The 22,266-nt window shown below is 40.7% G+C and overlaps 1 protein-coding gene across 1 annotated transcript in view; it reads right to left on the reverse strand.

The window, feature by feature from the left end:
• Nucleotides 1–22,266, reverse strand: part of Dync1i1 (dynein cytoplasmic 1 intermediate chain 1) — a 119,806-nt gene that overhangs the window by 6,236 nt on the left and 91,304 nt on the right. The window contains exons 9-10 of the mRNA XM_032906963.1: nucleotides 15,515–15,655; nucleotides 11,148–11,273 (exon numbers count right to left, since the gene is read on the reverse strand). Coding sequence (XP_032762854.1) covers nucleotides 11,148–11,273; nucleotides 15,515–15,655 — 267 coding nt within the window. The remainder of the gene's footprint in view (nucleotides 1–11,147; nucleotides 11,274–15,514; nucleotides 15,656–22,266) is intronic.

Raw genomic sequence — 22,266 nt, forward strand, 5'->3', positions numbered from 1 at the left:
TTATTTCTTTTTGTTACAGCATTTTCTGCAGCAGGATTCTACTTTTTTTCCTTACCCTTGCCTTATAAGGCTGGATTATTGTTGAACATGCTGTACTAAAAATCAAGTGATTATTTATAATCGGGGTTAAACACACAGATATCATTCATGCGCCTCTTTTTATAAGCACACAGCTAACCACTCTGAACAGTCCTCAGTCAAGTCCCCCTCATGTCTTAGTAAATCTAAGGATTTAGAGTTCCTAGCAGCTGACTTAAGTAGCTGCAGTAAAGACTGTCTCAAGAGTCATTCCTATACTTCATTAAACAGTTGGAATGACTCCTATGAATATTTTATGATAAAATATATCTCAGGCACTACTTACAAACTCAGGGTTGAAAAACCTTGGATAATTAAGAGGTTAGAAAAAAATATTCCATAATCTCAATTAGGTTTCTCAGTTCCATTAATCACGGCCAACAAACTAAGTGAGGTGGTCTCTAGGTTCAAGATGAATTCAAGATAAATATTTTGTGGATGTGTGGGTTCATCAGTGCCTTTGTAATCTTTCAATTAAATGGAGTCATTTAAAAAAGTCCGTGGGACTATATAACATGAACCCCTGAGTCTGAACAGACAGGAGAACGATTTCATATTCCATATCAACACCAACATGAAAGTTTTCTGCTAAAAAAGATACTGTACAAATGACCTTTTCATTTTAATGCACACTATTTTTAGTGCATTTACAGGAACGAGGGAACCTTATGTAGGTTTCCTCAGAATGACAGTTAAATTCCCCTGGACTCAAAAGGTTAAAACAAAACAAACCCACCGACAGTTATTAATGGCACCCAAATTCAGGAGAGCGGTAACCCACTGGCATGCAAACAGGCATTTGTGTTCAGAGAAAACCTGTATTTTTTTTTTTTTAAGGACAATTCCCTTTGCCACACACACAGATGAAGCAGAGTGGGAGGTAGCAGGCTCTGAAACTGCCGCACTGGAGCGGCTGGGCACACCCGCTTCACGTAAATTCAGCATTGCCGTGTTTAATTCTCAGAGAGGCGAGGCCCACGTCACTGTTAACAATGGAGGAAACCACGGACTAGAATCCCGTGCCAGAACGCAGCTACATGGATGAAGATAGACGACAGCGTTTCACCATGAAGTAGACTGTGCAGGGAAGACTTAGCCTTTGAGGAAGCTCTAGGGAAGTCAAGAAAGCTGGACACACGCACATCTGTCCTGTAGACTGCTATTACCAGCCAGCCAATAGGTTAAAATTGACAGAAAGGTTGTCACCTGCTTCCTAACCTTGTCCTCTCTTGTGGTATCCGTTTTTTTAATTTCTTTTCCTCTGCATAGTTCAAGACCTTCTATCTTTAAATGGGTAGTTTCTTTTTACTTCATGTTTCTCAGAACAACTTTTTTAAAAATAAAAAAAAACAAAAACAAAAACATTTTGCCACCTAATTAAGGTAAGAAATGAAAGTCAGACCTAAAAGACAAAGTAAACAGTAACAGATACTGGCCTGTCAATGGCAGTAAGCCAGTAACTATGGAAGGAAATAATCAATTTTAAACAGTTGTCTTGAGAAATTAACAGTTACAATTATTCTTCATGTTAACATTTAGCCTATAAGCAAGGGCACCAAAATCCAGAGGTGTTTACCTCTGGAGAAAACAAAGACCTAACAACCGCTGAGAAAGTACAAATTCCCCAAGACCTGGAGATGCTCTTGCTTGCACAAGTATTGAAATCATATCAGTCTCCTGTCTCCTGAAATTGTTGGATGTTATTATTTTGTCTACTCCTGGGGACAATCCATTTTTCAGCCCTAAAGATGGAGAAAGTGCTGGAAACAATGGCTGATGGACAATGACGGAAAATAAACTTTCTAAATTCCAATTGCCTCTCTTTCCATAGTACAAAAGATAGAGAGAAAGGCAGGGCAAACAGAAAGGGGCTGCTAGTCCAGCCCCGCTCCACATTCGCTGACTAACTGTGTAGCCGCCTTTTTCCTGATATTATTGACTATAGGTTTTCCTGTAAATTCCTAGCAACCACGGAATCTAAGCAGTTTGGACAAAAAGAAAGCTTATCGCTAAACACCTTAAAAACATTTACCAATGTAATAAAAGAAATGTCATTTCCTCCTACTGAATGTTTGGGCATAAAAGAAGGAGTTTTAAAATGCAGTTCATGATTTATCATATCTATAGTGTCCAAAAAAAAAAAAAAAAAAAAGCAGCACAATGAAAGGGAAGCATTTTCCCCAACGTTGACAACTGTTTGAGTCAACTATTAGGTGTTCACTGCACTGGGCGCTAAGTCAATCTGTCTTCTAAAAGCACAGGCGGGAGGAAGACCAGGATAATGACTAGGAGGAAGGACAAACAGTCCTTTCTAAAACTCCCTTTCGGTGCAAATACGGTCAACTTTCCTATGTCTACCAGCACTGCCCTCAGTTTGGAGGCCGCATTCTGAACCCATTGTACAATTAAGCTTCTGATTACACTCCCCCACAGGCTTTACACCGAGACTCTTCCTCATTACGTGACAGACTCTGTGTTGGACATGGGGCACCTGCTTTAACAGACAAGGATGTATCTTTGGGTGTTTCTATGGACTCAGTTCTCCAAAGGTTATGATTCTTTACTGATTTATTTGGTAGACATTCTAGTCTCTATGCTATTAGATACTAGGAGGTGGTCGATTTCTATTCAAGAGAGCTTAATGCCAAGGTCAATAAGAATAAAAGATTTAACCTAAATGTTGGGAAATGACTACCTTGTCATCAGGAGAAACCTTAGGAGTGGGCTACTGATCTGTTTAGTCTACCTCCTAAGTAAAGGGGCAACTTTTTTTTTTCTGTGATATCAGAAGACTGGATATTATTTAAATGATACATAATTAATATATTTCAAATAAGCAATCTAAGTTGTGATAACTGATATTGTAGAAAACAAGTCTTCCTTGACAATGGAGTATAATGAGTCATTTCTTCTTCCTCATTTGCAAGTCCAACTTATGTGTCATACATGCATTTGTACATACACATACATAAGCAGATATTTGATTTCATATTTTAGATATGCCAGCACACACAGAGACAGACATACACAGACACACACACACACACACACACACACACACACACACACACACACACCTCTGCCGACCAGGAAAATCTCTATTCCTTATAGGCACAACTTTATCCTGAGCTTTATATGATGTGATTTGAGGCAACTGCTCTCGTTGACACTTTTCTGAGACAAAATTTAACAGGTTTGGTGTCAGCGGTGACACACGCCTTTAATCCCAGCACAGGGAAGCAAAGGCAGACAGATCTCTGTGAATTTGCAGCCAGCCTGGTCTACAGAGTAAGTTCCAGGACAGCTGAGCTACACAAGAAAACCCTGCCTAGAAAAATCAAAACAAACAAACAAACAAACTAACAAACTAACAAACAAAAAACCACCCCCCAAAACCAACCAGCCAAACAAATAAAACAAAAAACAAACAACAAGAAGTTTTGAAATTATAGAACTCATACAATTTATCAGTCCTAAAATGTTTAACCTAAAGGCAACTGCATTCAAACAACCACCGAAGGCAAGTCATAGAAATGGGTAAGTGTCAGGCTGTCTTCTGTTCAGGAGGTATATACTCATAGGGCATATCTACTACAGCAATGTTGGAAAGTACTATACCCATTTTAGCTTGTTTTGTATAAACTTAACATTAGGGCTTCCTTTCCACTTAATCAACCACTTGCAAAACATTAAAGTTGTAAGTATTTTTGTATCTATTTTGAAAAAAAAATACGTTTGAAAGGGTATTAATACGATAAGTCCATTTTTATAAACCAATACTACCTCAATAAGCACACTATTTATACAGTAATTTATCTAATCATGATGGTGGTCTTTTACATATATAATTATCAAATGGAAGCTGCTGCTACCACACTGACTATAAAATAAGAAATTTTATTGGAATCAATCGTGCCTTTTCTTTTCTTCTCTAAATTACGCACTTTTCGCAGGAGAAATCAAGTTAATACTAAAATTATAATTACACATTATTTTACTCCAATTATTTTAAATACGTTTAACTTACTATGACAAAGAAGTAAATTAATATACTGATTCAGAGTGGCTGCTTTCCTGTAATGGTGTTTATTCCTGTCACCAATTTCCCACAAAAATATGCTTTTGTGTACCCTGCCTTCACCGCATGGCTCTGTGGCTCTCACCCTAAAAATGCATGAGAAACCTAAAAAGCTCAACCGCAAATCCCAGCGTTTGTCTGCATCGTCAACTGCGTAGACGCCACAGACAGAGTTTGGTGTTTAGAACGTCAGGGTCAGGAGCCGTTTATCTGGGTGCTTGGCACCCTGGAAGAAACGGTCCCTGTCTTTAACTCTCTTACTGAGAAGGGAAAAACCAAAGGAAGTGTTCAGCTAAAGAAGCTAAAATTGTTTCTCCATCAACGAAGGCAGAACTTTCGATGGTCCTGCTAGCAAGTAGCAGGCACACTTTCCTAATGAGAAACACCAGTGCCTGGAACGGTCACAACCAGATGTTGCTAAGTGACACTCGCCCGGCCCTGCTCCCGGAAACTGCTAAAGCTGAGCTGTCACCAAAGTTCTTCTCGAGCTGGGGGACGAGAGCAACCGCACGGCTACCTCCATACACAGTTTTGTCGCGAGGGAACTCTTGTCTGACTTAATACCCAGGTTTCAGTTTAACTTTCTATTCGGGCGTTCTGTCTACCCAATTCCCAAGGAGAGCAGTTATTCATACAAAGACCCAGGCTTCTTTAGAGAATAATGTACTGCCTGTCCTGCTGGAAACTGTGGAGAGCAAACAATTACTGCTTCGTATAATCCACTGGAAAAAAAATCTATAAATATACTTTGTTGATTTTGTGTCACTCAATCCCCTGGTAGCAGTGCCGTCTACCTGGTTTTACTCTACGGAATGAATGTTCCTTAGGATAAACTGCAAGAGAAACGGCTCCTGGAATTTCTTTTTTATTCCTATTCTTGCCGGCTGTGCAAAACTTGGAAAAACAATATTTTTTGTTTTGTTTTGTTTCATTCTAAGCACTTAGCCACTGAGCTATATCCCAAGCCCTGGAGGTTTTTTTTTTTTTAAATAGTTTTTACATGTAACACCTTGGTCACCATTTTAAAGTTCATAGCCTGGGTCATTTTTCTCCTTGGGATTCTGAATAAACTTTTCAATCTACCTTTTCACTTCCATTTTAAAATCTTAAAAACAGATACTTAAAGTCACATTTTATTATTATTTTTTTTTTAGCAATAACATTTGATGTAACATATTCGCCGGCATTTTCCATCCCGTGAGCCTTTTATTTTGTTTATATGTTGACAAATGCATTGCATCCATTGAGATTTGTAATGCTAGAACTGCTGTCCTTCTGGCCTGTGAGTGGTCATACCAAACGAGTTATCTGTGTTAGCAAAGTTAAGAGTTTAAACTTAAAGACGTGCGCATGTGTCTGCTTATTAATTGTTCAGTGGGTCAGGCAAACACAGTTAAGGTGATAAGATTTACCCTCCGCATATATCACAGCTTTTAGGTGATAATTTTATTTTGCAAATCCTCCTTTAAGCTGAAAATGGTTTTGATATTTTGTCATGTGTGCAGTGTAAAAATATAATCAGGGATTGGAAAGCTGCAGGTATTTATCAGGACTGAAAACGAAGTCTTCCCTGGAAGAGGTTAATGGAAAAAGAAATAATAGGAGGTGGAAGATAAACGGCTTCTTTGAGAAGCAGAGCTGCAAACAGCCTCCTAACTAATTCAGATAAGCAGCCAACATAGTCGTTAGGGGATATTTGTGACAGCCTCGTCCGTGTGACTGCACTGAAGCATTCATAATGACAACGGGCTTTCCATAAAACACATCTCCAAGAAAGACAGGTAGATAGGCTGACTATCAATCACGAGGACACGGCAATAACTCTATACACACCGGCCCATGCGCAGTGAAAAGTCCGTTGTGTATATATGTAGCAAAGCTTGCTAGTCAGAAAAGGAACCATGGTAGCTAAGTAATTTTTATTTTGAAATCTTTAAGGTACGTGCATTCACACAGCATTTGAAACAAACCGACAAAACCGAACAAACGCCAGCAGTTCTTAGCAGAGTTCTACGAGTGTGTTCTAGTCAGAATACATCTGAGGTTACAGTTAGGCCTAGTTTGTGGCTTATTATTTCACTCATGTCTTAATTAGTTGAGTGAGACCCTACAGTGCATGCGTCATGTATCTTGTACTGTAGAAATTTCTCAAGATGTAGGGTCAAAGGCTAGGCTCTTTTTTTTTTTTTTTTTTTAAATGGATCTACTTTTCTTTTATTCAGGTATGTGTGAGTGTGTGTGTGTGTGTGTGTGTGTGTGTGTGTGTGTGTGTGTGTGTGCAGTTGCTCTAAGAGGCCTGAAGGGCATCGGACCCTCTGGACTTGCATGCAGTCTGGAGCAGTCTGATATCAATGCTCAGAACTGAACTCGGGTCCTGTGAAAGAGCAGCAAGCATCCTTCACTGCTGAGCCAGCTTCTTCATCCTTTGTTTTAGATTTCAGAAATTTTAAATGATGCGTGCAACCACTCTCTTTTTAAGTGATTTTTGAAAGCGCAAATAGAATAAAAATTACAACCAAATAGTAAAGGGGGGGGTGTCTTTGTCTTACACTAGATTTGCGTAGTTTCTATTTATGCTAATGGAAGTTAAACACCTGTTCTGTGAAGGAAATAGGCCCCTATCTGTGAAAATAAATAGATTTCCAGACACAATGCTGAAATCAAACAAGCAAGAATGCGTGCTATACAAACACAGCATCCAGTAGCCTGAAAACATGCCTGGTTTACGTTTTACTTTCCCAGTTACAGGCCCTGAGAGATTACTCACACTTAGGCCATTTAAATGTAACAAAGAGTAAAGAAGGTGGGGGGCTGGGCAGACAAATTCAACTTGTTGATTTCAGGGAGCTCCTACACAACCCTCTGTTGACCTCTTCACAAGTCCTTAGTAAATTGCATCAGCATCTGGATCTGAGCCACCTCTGTCAACCTAAGGATAATTGTATGTAATAGAGAAGGACACTATCATTGGGGTTCTGAGCTGGGACTCCCAGAAGCAGCTGCAGCCTCAGCTGGGGTAGAAGAGGCACATGATTGTTAGCAACTTGGTGACACTAGAGTCCCTCTGTGCAGTGACCTTCTTACCTAGACCAAAATGCAGATGTCTCAAAGGTGTTGACAGAAAGTTACAATGGCGAGAATGGGGACAGTTTGTCCCATTCTGCTTCATCTAGTGAAGCACGAATCAAAGAAAAATTTCCAAAGAAATAGTATATGTTAAATTAAATTATGATAGAATGTGAATGAGGTTTTGGGCAGGTATCATAAAACCCTACCTTGGCTATAAGCACTACACGTATGCACCATTTGAGACTTATAATCTAGAACCTTATAATTTAACAGAGTGAAGGAGCACGAACTCTATTGAATCACATTTCTAGAGATTTCTCTTTGTTTTTCCCAACAATCCAGGACAGGGCCAAAATACTTTATTTCTTATTTGTTTTACCGTCAATTTTCTTAGGGACAGAACAGACCATATAACACGCAGAGCCTATTACAGAATAAAATTAAGGAGCCTCTTGCTGACAACTGTTTACAAACTGCCAGACGACGACAATAGAATATTGAGCTCTACTCAGAGCTCCAAGACACCGGACCCTGTGAAACCGTACCAGTCACACACCAGTGTAGCTGGTTTCACAAGAAGAACAAGATCTTAGCAAAAAGGCAGCAGCTGCCTTCTTCCTCCAGCCTCACAGAGGTCTCAGGCCAATAGCAACGGAAAAACAAGATGTGAGAGGGCTTCTCACAGTCAGACATATCTTCAGTTTACCGAGGTCTCAAGGCCAGCAGATGAACATTGAGGATTCTGGAAACTACCATTTCACAGACTACATTTTAAGAGTTATCGAGAAATGTTTTAATATTTTTCTATTAAGGCCTTCCAAAGGCCAGCATGACCCTGGTGAGGAATTCAACTCTAACGAGGACCAGACGACTGATCTTGGATTCTGATCATGGTATCACAGCCCGCTGACAATTTGGTTCTTGATGCTATACATTTTTCTTCCTCCTCTATATTTCTTACTATTTAAATGGCATCCTGCTCAGACACTCTTCCTCTCACCAGCCTGTAGCAGCCTAAGGTCTGACCTCTAATTCTCGACAGGCCAGCGTGTCTTGAAAGCACCCCTAAGATGGCTTTCCACAGTAGCAGCACATTAGAAGTCTGGGAAGGCACTGTTGGGAGAGTATCCCTTTATTCTATGTTCAGTGATATTTTGTCAGTTCCAGACAAGTGATAGAGCAGGAATTACAGTAATGGCGGCGGCTGCCCAGGGTATATCTACCATCTCTAAGAAGTGAGTTTCAGTTAGCCTCAACTGTAAGACTTCGTCTTCGCTCTCGGTACTTGGCATCCTGACTTCAACTCAGTGTAGGGACCTTCAGAGGTTTAAAGAAAGTTACAGAGGTCAGCAAGGAGAAACGGAAATGACTTTCCTCACCTCCAAAAAATATAAGATACTTTACAGAAACATTTCGGAGGGGGAAAAAATGATAGTTAGTCTAAATGACATTGTTAAGTCTAAGCTAACCAGCGCTTTGTGTATGCTCAAACAATATAGGAAGGATTGTTCAACTGTTGAAGCCTGGTTTTCACTTATTCAGTGAAGGGCTAAAGATTGTAACATTACCTATGCTCAGTAAAATGGTATATTCCCCCTTTCCTCTCCTCGTGGTGAATTGGTAAGGATAAACAACCCTACAAATTGTTTGGCCTATTATATGTCACCAAGATTTTTCTATAGCCTGTCTAGACTCCAGACAATAGGCGAGACTGGCCTCTAGCTGCAGACATTTCTGTAGCCTGTAATATCACTTAGAAAAGCAAGGGCAATAATACAGAAATGAAAACCAGCCTGGGCTACGGTGACAGCAGACATACGAGCAGAGCAACACTTCACAATTCAGAGATGATGATAGTGCCCTAGCAAGAAGCTGAGCGGCTGTACGTATCAGCCCGAGAAACTTTTGTAAAATCACATATACTCCCCAGAAAGAGTCATAGTCCAGTCATTGTGGGCATAAGCTACCCATGAACCTCATTGCAGAAAATGATGTCGATGTTAGGCTGATTCTTTTCTTATCCGAGATGTGTCTACATGTCTATGTTATATTCAATAAACACAGAGGTCTTTCAGGAGGCCATTATAAGATAAATCAGATTGTTAGACAAGTAATGTGCGTTGCCTAAAGAGAGTTAATGGACAGTGTGTGTTTGAGTGAGACAGAGAAGAGGTTTAATAGTTTGTCTATTGTCTGCTCTTTCTTGGCAATTTTCACCTTTATCCACCCGCCATAGTTGTTATCAAGAAAGGAAAGAAAGAACACACAAGAGATAAAAAGAAATCCTGTTTAATTTTTCTTTGTTCTCTACTCTCTCTCCTCTCTCTCCTCTCCCCTCTCCTCTGTCCTCTGTCCTCTCCCTCTCCTTCTCCCTTCTCCCCTCTCCCTCTCCCCTCTCCCTCTCCCTCTCCCCTCCCTCTCCCTTCTCCCTCTCCCGCCTCACATTTTAGGAAAGAGCTCAACAATAAATATTGGTTTTGTTGTTCAGTCTTCTCTGGGTGAAGACCGTGAAGAAGTACATCAAATATAATGAAACCTCACGGCAGAAAATATGGCCAGAAAATCATGGGTAATAAATACTTTTGGCTCAAAGTGGCATTCTCTTTCCAAAGCTTCAAACTGTGGGGCACCTGGCCATCTGGATCGTCACCATGTAGTCCAGTGTTGGTTGTCTCTGCCACTTTGCCTATCTTAACTGGTGGCATCAGGAATAACCAGGGCAAGGGAAGAGAGTCTAAGTACAGGGTAGCCAAGAGGTGCTTAAGTGTTTTATTTAGCATTTTGGATGCTGGGATAGAAAGCCCCATCTCTAAAGTTATTCAGTGTCTATACCCAGCTGAAATCTGAAAATATCGTTTAGCTTATTGCAACATAATGAGCTACAGAACAGCACATTATATAGCGTGCCATCAGAAAATCCTCCGCTGAACAACCAGCCGGGATTGTTGAAGTCCCATGATGCTGACTGGGGAAACTGGGAAGAATCCTTCTCAGTGAGATCAGCTAAGCTAGCCTACCAGGTAGTCAGTCACAGAGTGCTTCCCTAGCCTAGCACACTATGCTTACAAATGCGGTCTATTTTCTCTCCAGAATGCAAATGTTCTATTCAAATTATGCCTAAGTAACTTTACACAACACTTTCCAGTTATTTTCTCGGATTTTCTCTGTGTTTAAGAGAAAAACAAAACAAAAACAAAAACATAAAAAACAACTTAACCTTACTAGAAATCAAGGTTTTTTTTTAAGTCAACACTTTCTCAAGAGTAAAAGAAAAGCGATTTAAACAGCACAATCGATTAGCACTGGAAAAGTAAAAACAGGACACAAATTCAGAATTGTTCTGGTGTAAAAGATGTATTATTTTTTACATTAATGTATGCCATGACATTCTCTTTCTATCATTTTACATGTCATATAGTAAGGCATACCAAAAGAGGCATAGGCCCTACACGATAATGTCATAAATGTCAAAAATGCTATAAAATTTGATTCATCTCAGTCGTCTTAGTTGGAGGCACTGTGCTTAAATAGTATGATTTTGAATCAGCACACTAAGTACGATTTCACTTTCTCGGAGTAAATGGTAAATTTTAACTTCAGTCTTAACAGGCTGAGTTAGTTTGGCCAGCTTTAGTTGCATGAAAGCAATTCTTCAGCCTGGTGAGCTGGGGTTTCTACAGCACAAATAGAAGGAGTTCAGATCATTAACTAAAGTGTCCTGGGCATGGAGACACGGGCCAAATTAGACCCCAAGGAGGAGTTTCCAAACTCACACTGAAGTCAATGGAAAGTTGCAAACTCAATCGAGAGGGTTCCTGTGGCCCAGAAAGCCTTGTTAATCATTTCAGCAGGTCTTTAAAGTGGAAACGCAAGCCAAACTCCTGTCCCCAAACAAAACAAAACAACAACCGCACATACGTACCTCTCCAACATCGTAGATCCAGATGCGGCCTTCTGAGTCGCCTACCGCAACTTCCTTACCACCTTGTGCCCAACGAACCCGGTTTAGGGCAGACGCCCCCTCAATAGCCACACTTGCTGTTGGCACCTGCCAAAGGGGTTGTGACACAGAAAATTAATATGAATTAAATAATACTAATATTCAGTGATGTGATTTATTCCGTGGACCACAACGGCCTTCCTGTGCATGAAGCCTCTTCCACTCCCACCCCCACCTCGAGAAAGGGTAAACGGGATTCATTGTTCTGGAATCCTACGCTCCACTGACTTAAGGAGTAGAAATGAGAAGCAGAAAAGGGAAACAGGGACACGCTTTCCCACAGTCATGGAAGCCAGCAAGGGAGTATGTCTCTAGATTTTTGTCAAGTGTATGTTCTGCACAGAAGCATGACAGCTCAATGCAATGCTTGACCATCAAATCATACAGGATATGACAGGGGAGCGGGGAAAATGTCAAATAACTTGAATCTTCACAACAATATTAGCATGCATGCACTGATTCTTAGAGAATTATCCACCTTACCAGAAAGTGGGTGATCAGAAGGAAAGAAATATAGAGTTAAGGGGGCTAAAGAGATGGCTCAGCGGTCAAGAGCATTGGCTGCTCTTCCAAAGGACCAGGTTCAAGTCCCAGCACCCACACGGCATTTCACAACTACCTGTAGTTCCAGTTCCAGGAGATCTGACACCCTCACACAGATACAGATGGACATAAAACACCAATTTAAATGAAATAAAATTATGTTGTGTACAGGTAAAAAGAGAAAAACCTGAAGAATCAATCATAAACTCTCCCTGCCTCCTTTTATCTTTCTTTCTCCCTGCAGCAATACCAAGATACGGAGAATGGTCCATAACGTCGTCACTGTCTGTGCCGAGACATCCTGTTAAAATGCAGCTATGAGGGGGTGGGGATTTAGCTCAGTGGTAGAGCGCTTGCCTAGCAAGCGCAAGGCCCTGGGTTTGGTCCCCAGCTCCGAAAAAAAGAAAAGGAAAAAAAAATGCAGCTATGTATGTGACTCCTTTAATAAACATTGGAAATCCAGAACCATTGATAATTGGGCCAATAATCATTAGTACAGTAAACTGGCAGTGCTAGAATAGAACTTGCAGTCTGTCTGTCTGTCTGGCTATTTCAAGAACCTTGTTATGTGGAGGGAGGATTTTGAGTGACTCCACCCCTCTTCTGTCAGCATGTGTTACTCTTGTCCTCAAGGTTGCAAATTTATAATTGTTTAGAGCTCCCCAGCCTTCTACGAGAATGTTGATTTGGAAATGACAGCACACCATTAAGAAACAAAATGGTACACGTTAAAGGAAGATGGGAAGAAAGACGGAAGGTGGCCATTGAGAGCATCTCCTGCCACTCTGAAAGACCTGTACTCAATAAGTGTGTCTCACCAACAGGGAAACATGACATGTTCTGCAACATAGCACCCCCAGCATTCAGCTAGTCACAGGGTTGAAACCATCTGTTTATGGGAAACTATTGAGTCAATCTCTATCTTTAAAATAGCAATAAAAACTCCATCATACGTAAGAATCTATGTTTAAACTTCATCTTGAAATCAATAGAAATTCTTTTCACCTGCTTAAATCATTGCATGTCAATTGTGAACAAAAACATAAAATGAAATTCCCTGGCTCATTTAAAAAAAAATACCCAATTTCTACAATGAAGGTCCCTGCTGAGCAGGCTGGAGTCTGAATTTTTAACCAAACCTTGCAAAGAATAAAAACAATGTGAATTTAGATAGACTATAATTCTGTCAATATACTTTATTATTGCTGTGCTGGCCTAAAAACAGATCCATGATTCAGCTGCTGAAACTTCGAAGTTCATTTTTAACACTGTCTTAGAAATATCGTAAAGGATTTTACCTTGAATAATCTAAAAGCTGAATAAAATATTTAATCTTCATAGGACAGATCTAAAAAAATTAATTTAAAAGACCCTGATGTCATGTAGATAAAACAAGGTCTAATGTGCTTCTAAAGAAATTAGTTTACTTCAAATGTAAGTAATGTAGCAAACTGAACTCGGTTTAAAAAATTATCCAGCTTCCTTTCCATAGCTGTTATAAAAAATAAAATATAAAAAATAAAATATGATGCCACAGCCTATGGTATATGCTAAAAATTAGTGAGTACATAAAGGAAAATATATCTGTTAATTTAAGTGGTTTTTGAAGTTCAAATGTGAAAATCTGCATTAAAATAATCTGCATGCTCTTTTCACGTGTCTTACTTCCAACTTTGATTTCATAAGTATTCTCATGTTTTTATGGCACAGTCATTTTAATTGCAAATACAAGATGTATATAGCATAAATTACTAAGCAGAAGAGTCGGTCCCATCAAGGGTAAATAGTCGGGTTTTTTTGCAGAGGAGTGGGGGTGGTTGGGTGGGGACAACTTGGTTTAAAAGTACAATAATTTGAAGAACAACAAAGCAGATAGGGGACGTAGGCTCCCTCAGTCTTTTAAAATCCATTTCCTAATCTGACTTAAACCTGAAAAAAAAAAAAAAGAAAAAAGAAAGGGTTTGAAATTTTAAGGTCCTGGAAGTGAGGCAGCCTTTTACCATGAGGTGTGCTTTTACCATGGCCGTGAAGCCAGAGCGCTTATCATAAATCTTAAACTCTGAGCATGACCGGCCGTGAGGTTTTAAAGGTTAACTATAAAACTACTCTGAGTTTCTCTCTTTGAGAGGGAGAGAGAGAGAGAGAGAGAGAGAGAGAGAGAGAGAGAGAGAGAGAGAGAGAGAGAGAGAGAGGTTGTTAAGGAGGTGTGGACCACTATATCCCTTCCTATGCACCAGAGCTGGGTGTCATGAAAACATCACCCCGGCTTGGCCGGCTTTCTCATACAGCACGCTCCCGAGTCAATCTGGAAAGCGTTTTTGTTTTTTTGGTTGCTTAGAGAGAGTTTCTTCTGGCAAATAGAAGCAGTATGATTTTAATCAACGGTGATGAAAGACTTTGGGAAACCATTACAACGTAAGGTAATAGCATCTCACTATTAAACGCAGTGATGTTATAAACATTTCAGCATCCCAAACGATGGGCATCTCACTCCTGCCCTCTGAGGATTTTCAAAGATACCTTCCTTATGTAACTTTCTTTCCCCCACAGTTCTTGGAGGTAAAAGAAAAAAAAAATGGCTGTGATGGAAATACATTTGCCTGGTGATAGTTACAGAAATATATGCCATTAAAAGCACCCAGGCACAACACCACCTGAAGGAAATTTCCCTGTCCCCTCCCACAAAAAAAAACAAACAAACAAAAAAAAACAACAACAACAACAAAAAAAAAAACCCTAGTCTCCTGTGCTTCTCTATGTCCTCCAGCCTTAGGATCCTTAATTAAAAGGGCTGAATGACTTCCTGTCCCAAGCTCTTCAAAAGACTGGCTTTGCTTGACATGTACCTTGTATCATGCACTCTTTACCTGCATATCTGTACCCACACCAAAAACCAAGAAGTGATACAGAGGCCATTTTAGGACACATACTATTCATGAAACATGTTCCCTGTCAACAGCACCAATCCTAAGGCTCTGAATTAGACCCTCAGTACTTCCCAGGGATTGAAAGAAAAGAAGCAAAGCAAATGAAATACACTTCTAAAGTAATCATTTTGTTATCAACTTTTTTCTTTTAAAGAAATAGGCATCTTTCACTCGTGAATGACTTTAAATGTGACATGTTAAAAATCCCATTTTAAAAACTGAGTTTTGCATACATGTTTCAACTTAGACACTACTGCCTTTGAGTTCAATATCGCAGACAAGGAATACTTCCTTGGCAAAAATCAGATGGATGGCAGATCTAAACAGAAAGTCGTGTAGAGAATCATATTTTATGGAGTCAAAACAGAAATGGTACGAATAGCCAGCGTTGACAGGGTAACTTCATTTCAATAATCTAATCCAAAAAAGACGGCACCCAGAAAATCTTACTTTTCCAAGTCTACCAATAAAGCTATTTCAACGCTATGTGTCCTTCTCCTCAGGGAAAAGTGTGAACACAATTTGTGCTCTTGGGGGCGGGGGTGGGGTGGGGAAGGTGTGTGTGAACCAGAGTCAGTAACTGTCTAAGATCTGCTACAGTTTAGGAATGAAGTGAAATGGAGTTTTGGCCAATACATCTGCTAGTTCCCTTCCAAGTAGTTAAGAATTGGGGGCTGGGGGTGGGGGCGATGGACGCTGCCCAGAGGCTGTTGGAGGGTCTGTCCACAAAAGGCAGGTCTTTTTTCCCCAGGAAGAATCAGACTGCAGAGTGGCCCGGGTGCCCCCTCCCAGCCCTGGGCCCGGGAGCCTGCTGCTCACCTCGGTGTCACTGTTGAGGTTCCAGAGGTCCAAGCGCCCCATCCCGTCCACGCAGGCAAAGAGCGCGGGATGCACGGGGGACCACATGACATCGTACACATAGTCTGCATTGTCTTCAAAGGAGTAGAGCGGCTTGTTGTGCTGTAAAGCAGAGAGACCGTGAAGACTTAGTGGCGCTGCCGCCGCCTCGGGCTGTCTAGAGAGCCTAATTAAAAACTTTGCACATTCACCAAGTGTCATAAAACTTCCCGAGATGAAAGTCCTCGAGAAGGTGAACCGAAGCTTTAATGTGACTACAACTGTCCAGTGGCATAAATAAATCCCCGGGGGTGGGGGGGACTCTGAATGGGCCGGGGCCGGGACCCGCGGAGCGAGGCGGTTTCAGACACAGTTGTAAGCGACATTCCAGACAGGTGGACGCGACTGCCATTAGCTCGGAATTCTTGCCAGGCCAAGCTGTGCAGGTCGCTGGGAGCCTGAACCCAGGAGTGGGCTGAGGGGCTTGGACCCGCGGGGATGCTCCGAAGCCCGGGCGGTCCCTGGCGACCCTGACTCTGCACCGAAGGCAACGTCTGCCACCTCGTGGTCCTCCCTTGTCGCTGCAGCCACGGTGGCTTCTTCCAGTCCAACTGCAGGCCAAATTCATATTTTAACTCTTTCTTTGCGGCGAAGGAAACGGGACAAATACCTTTAAAGTCGGGTCTCAGCTCTTACAAGAAAGTGGAAATCTATCTAGTCAAGACTGTAGCCTCCATATTATGGGGTGGGGTTAGTTCGCCCGAACCAAGTGGAGCAATGTAGCTCATTCTAGAACCTCTGAACTTACACATAAAATATGACATCCTTTCTAAATCACCAAGGATTTCCAAGACCCCTAAAGTTGATGTTCTGAGGGGAAACACTGAACATTCTTCCACTGCATACAAATGCCTCCACTCCAGAGGGATATAATAAATTAAAATGGCACACTTGATTTCCAGCGAATATTGTCACATCAAAATAGCACAGAAGTCAGAGGCAAGTTTGAAAGTACACCAGAAATAAAACGTAATTGGACTTTATGAATTATTCATTCCATCTGGCTTGTCTTATTCTAATTTCTGCATAATGGCTTTACTAATCCCTGATCAATTAATGTAAAATGAAATTTAAATGATAATGAAAGCCCCAGAGATAAAAGAAATTAACTATTCTTATATCCTCTGACAGAAATCTAAACAATGGGAATTTTTGTCTTCTTCCTCTAGTCAGCTGTCTGAACTCTCTTCTCCGGCTCTGTGGAATGCCGACACAGGCCAGGGTGGTAAGATCAAGAAAAGATAACATACAATATAACAATCAAATCCTTTCTGCCTTGGATATTCAGAGAACACATCTGTAGGGAATCGGCTCCAAATATCAGCGAGAACTGCCAATGTGTGGGGCTTGTGAATGAGAGATGCCCAAAGTACATGCGCTGAAATGGGAGTGAGGAAAATCACTGTAAACCCACAGGTCTTTAACTGAAACAGAGTGCAACGACTTATTATGGGAGTCACTATAATTGACTTATTCTCATTATTTGCATTTCCTTGACATTTAAAAGTCCCTGGTTTGATGCAAACGAAGTTTAGTTAGATTAACACAACACAGATGGTAGATGGACCAATGGGTGTGAATGTGTATATGAGTGTGTGTGTATGTGTGTGTGTATGAGTGTGTGTGTGAGTATGTGTGTGTGTATGAGTGTGTGTGTGCATGAGTGTGAGTGTGTGTGTGAGATAGATGTGTCATATTTTTAACTTCAAAAGTATCTGTCAGAGTGTAATTTGAAAAGGAATACTTGTCATTGAAACACCAAAAAGGAACAAACTAGACATTTGTCTTATAGTGGTATGATATTATTATTCTATAATTTTATACAAATAATTTTTAAATATGTCTGTAATATGATTAGAAACCAGAATTTTTGTTTATCGGCTACTGCTTATGCCTTCTTCTCATTGTTTATGTTAGATAACTCAAAATTTTACTAGAAAACCCAAGTAGCAAATTATTATCTGATAGCATGATTGTATCATTTTCCTGGTTTATTAAAAAGAAAGTATGAAGTAGCGGATCCTTCTCTGACCATTGTGTATATTACAATCTGACTCTTTGTAAAAAAGTTATCACCAGAGACTCTTGATTTTATAGCTAACTGGCCAGTATTAGTTAGAGAACATAACACACTTCTTATAGAGCCAATAGCAGCTAAAGACATATGTATTTTAAAGAGTGGACTCTTTATATCCTCTCTCATCCAGTCAGTCAATAGTTCATCCAAGCCCACAGAACTGTAGATACGGATACGCATGCAAACATACAATAAACACACAACACACCAGCCATTACTGTTTTGATCAATTACAACCCCATCCAGCTTCAAACGGCCACTCTCCAAGGAGCTCTCTACACCAACACACACTAATCCCCTTAAAAATTATCCTGTTAATCTTTATGATACTCTTCTTTCTGTCCTTTTGATATTTTCTTTACTGATAAATTCAGCAAAAATTACACTATATCCTGGAGACACCACTTTTAAAACATCTGGAAATAACTCTCCTTCCTCATGTTCCTGCACCTCAGGTTTTTTCCTGGTCACCATATTGATTGAAATACTCTTCTTCTCTTGTCTTTCTGAAGCCTCCTTATCACCCTTCCCCTCCAAGGCTGAACCTTCTATTACAAAAGTCATCATGAAAGCAACGCTTGGTGTTTGCTTGGGAAAAGGGAGGGGGTCTACATTTTCACAACCTTGATAAATTGATAGGTTGGGAAACTTACTGAACTTATTACTGTATGCTCTGGGCTCCTACCTACAGACCACTAGGTCCTGTGTCCCCCAGAGGCATAAAATACTGTTACAGGCAAATGCCCCTTGTGCAACAGAACTATTTGAATAGCAATTACACTTTGTTCAATAAAGGTTTTTTTTTTATCATTCTATATCATTTTGTCTCCACCGATCGCATTATTAAAGATCTGCCTCAAATGCTTGACATTTTAAAAATGTATGGTAATACTCATATCATGAAACATTAACATTTTCCCAAAAAAACCTTGAAAGCCTTTGGTCTCAAGAACACTGCTTTGGAGTTTGTGCAACAGACACATCAGAGCTTACGAATTCATTATAGTAAGACATTAGTAGGACATGACTATTGATTTAAGAATACCACGGATTTTCAAAAGACAGTATGGGAACAAACGCTGTCAATGGTTTTGAGGAGGAATTTCACAATATCCTTTGTGTATATCAAAGCCACAGAGGCGTCATGATTTAAAACATTGACTCTAGGAAAATACCCGAGGTCGATCAGTTAACTAAATATTGCTCCAAAGCATATTGCTGTGGAAAGCGTTTTTTTGCAAAGCAGTCAAATTTTACTGGACAACACCCCCTTCACCTGTATGTTTTCTTTTCAAATGCTATGCTTAGCATCAGCAATGTGTCAAAAAAGGAAAAGGAAAACGTCACCATTCACAACCTGTGCATGGGTGGCACACCACTGAAATAAAAACCTTGACCCTTGGCTTCATCTGGCCTCCACGTCTGCCATTCTGATAATGTGCGTGAAGCTACGCAGCCCAGCTCGCTTTTCATTCACCGACTTCCAAACAAAGCAGAGTGGTCGGCCTGCACAGACGTCTGTGAAGTGCAGGAAAGAAGGCTTGCTGTGGACCAGGCTCTGTACACACATTGTCTAACTTAATCCGCATAAAATTTCTGTAAGGTAGATGGTGTTTACTGAAAAGAAAATTATAGCTCAGGGAAGTTAGCAACCCATAAGGCCGCAGAGATTGAAGAGAAGGGGAGGTGGCTTTTGGTCTCAGGGTTTCTAGCTGTTAGGCACATTCTGTGTTTGCAGGCACTCTAGGGTCCTTCAACCTGGTCTTGAGTCTTTACAGAGAGAACAACAAGTCCATTAACCCTTATTCTTTACACGCCTGTTCAATTCGACCAATGTTTGCTAAGCACACACTAAACGACTTGTACAAACAGTTAAAAAATTATTAATGATTGTTTTTTTTCCTAAACCAGTTATTAATGACTTTGAGGGCATCACCCACACTTCCGAGGGGTCATTAGCATTTGGTGGGAGGAAAAACAATTCTCTAACACGCTAGGAACAGGATGGGGACTGTCCTTAGCCATAAGAGCAGACGGCTGTTCCTTGGAAAGTAGAATAAAATGAGCGAGCAGGCAGAGACTTGGCTCCAGTTCTCTGACTGGGAGCCTCTCAGAAGAGCTCACGATGGCCACCGAAAAGCAGAGTAAGGAGCAGTCAGAAAGGACATGAAAGACAGGGAGGCTACAGCCCTTGGAAAATTTCACCTCAGACTTTTGAATGATCATTTTGTTATGTGTAAGGCTGGAAGGAGGCTCTCTGATCACTGGGTGCTCTTTAGCCTTAAGGTGTTAGGGCAGCTCTGCTGTGTGCCATGGTTGTATTACACAGCAAGGATGGGGTGAAGTTTAGCTTACAGAACTTTCCATCGTTCTAAAGGGCTGTCCAATGAAACGTATTATCACTGAGCCCATCTTACTTGATGTTCTTAGCGTTTGGACCATAAGTCTCAAAAAAAAATTTTTTTAAACGCTTTCTAAACCTTCAAATTCAGTAAAATAATAACATAAAATGGGGAAGTTTGAAACAATGGATGCTGTAATAGTTTCTCTCTTTGATGAACTGAAAAATGAGAAATATGGAATTTGGGTGAGTCGGTGAGATCTGTTTACAGAAGCAAAACTTAACAATATTCAACTTCAGTACCAATCAGGTTACTTGTGAAAACACCACAGGCCTGCTCATTCATTCACCAACCTGTTAACTCAGAAATTGTTTCTATGGGATCGGCTTCCCTTTCCTGACAGTACAGAGACGGAAGTGGCACTTTTCCTCTGTGTACTTTGTCTTCTTCATTTATGGGGGACCTCCAAGGGTCCCACCATAATGTAATGTCCCAAAAGTCGGAGAATAAAACTATTTATGTTACAGTATTTTCCAACAGCCTCAAACACCATACATGCTTATTGAGGTTGGATTCGTTTCTAAATGATCAACTTTCCAAGCAGACAGAGAAGTGCTTATTCAATCTGTGAACATTTTTATTTGTTGGGGAGGGGTATTTTTTAGGGGCTAGTCCACAGATAGATAGGGGAAAGGGTAGAAAACTAATAATGCAGCTTTTAACTTTGACTTCTGATGCAGAAGGAAAACAAAATGGACCTAGAAACAGTATCCTCTTGTGGAAGAAGGATGATGACCAACATGAGTAATGTGAAGATATCCTCCAAAAACAGTTCTGTGGTCCCAGTGAAGCAATTAAAACAGAGACAGCCAGTTTCTTCCAGGAACTATTGAAATTTGAGACCACATTATCACCCTAACAAAGAAACAAAACCAGCCAGCAAAGGACAGCCAAACTTCAGACCCATACAAAATGGATGCTTCTACCATAAAAAGGAAAGTGTTAAACAAATAAACCAAAGCTCACAAACCAAAGAAACGAACTCTCTTGGCCCCAGGGAGGTGTTGCAAATTTGGTGCCATCATTAGAAAACTCTATGTGTAACTTAATTTGAGGTCCTTCTGAAGCACAAAGTATCTATTATTCATTTTAGCTTCTGTGCCCTGTTACTGAAGCTCCATCTGTCGGCTTCGGGATGAGCTTGTCTTCCTGTCCAGGACTTGAAGCTTAGACATCAAAACTTTGGGGCGTCATTCTCAACAGAAGATGTACAGCAGGTCGGCTGTTTGTTTGTGTGCTTTAAGCAAAACCATGTGAGGACTTCAACATTAACTAATTGATTTAAATCAATATGAAAGGGGATTGTGGGCATCCAGGAATTTGACGTTCGTCTCTGTCTAAATGTAGCAGTCTGCTACCTGAGATCAGAAGCCACATGAAAGGCATTCTTTGTTGTTCTGCCTTCCTCTACAGCTGATTTGCATGGAGGAATCCTCTTAATCCAGGAGGCGCCACCAATAAAGAGCCCAATTATCCATAAAAAGAATGTATACATATTCACAGGTTTTGACTAGTATGTGAGTGCTCAAAGCCATGGGGAAAAGCTACAAGCTTTGCCTAATTCATAAAGGGAGTCCTCCCCACACTGACATTTTTATGAATGTTAGCTCGACCTGGAGGTTCTGTAAAACTGGCATTCTAGTGTCACACATTGTATGGACACATTGTGAGGACACTAAGCCGAGGGGCCGCTCTTGGGAACTGCCGAGAGGAGGATTACATCTCTAACAGTGGGATGAGCTGAGTTGCCTCGTTTTCTCAACAGGTCTTCTCTCAAGCTACACTTTCTTTTGGAAGAGTTGCGGAGCAACAGAAAGGGGGCGAGCAGGTTCAAAAGAGCCCTCCGAATTGGTTGTGCGTTTCCCAGCTCTATCGCTACTGTGGCTGAAGGGCTTCACATTCAGCATCATTTTAGTTAGGCCAAGAAAACCAAACCAAACCAAAAACAAAAACAAAAACCCATTCTGTATATCTCTGAGGGTCAGGATGATTAGAGAGTCCCAGAAAGATGGACAGAAGATGTGGATACCAGTAGGAAGGATTGGAGGTGCAGAGAGGGAGAATGGATCAGACCTAGAAGAAGCAAGTCTGTACCATGAAGTCCTAGAGAATCAGAAGGAACAAAAGAGTCAGGCAGTGTCTGCTTATTTATTATGACTTTGATGTCAGGTTGTGCAATTGTGTTTCATTAGCTA

The sequence above is a fragment of the Rattus rattus genome, chromosome 6 (genome assembly GCF_011064425.1).
Source record: "Rattus rattus isolate New Zealand chromosome 6, Rrattus_CSIRO_v1, whole genome shotgun sequence".
Classification (NCBI taxonomy): domain Eukaryota; kingdom Metazoa; phylum Chordata; class Mammalia; order Rodentia; family Muridae; genus Rattus; species Rattus rattus.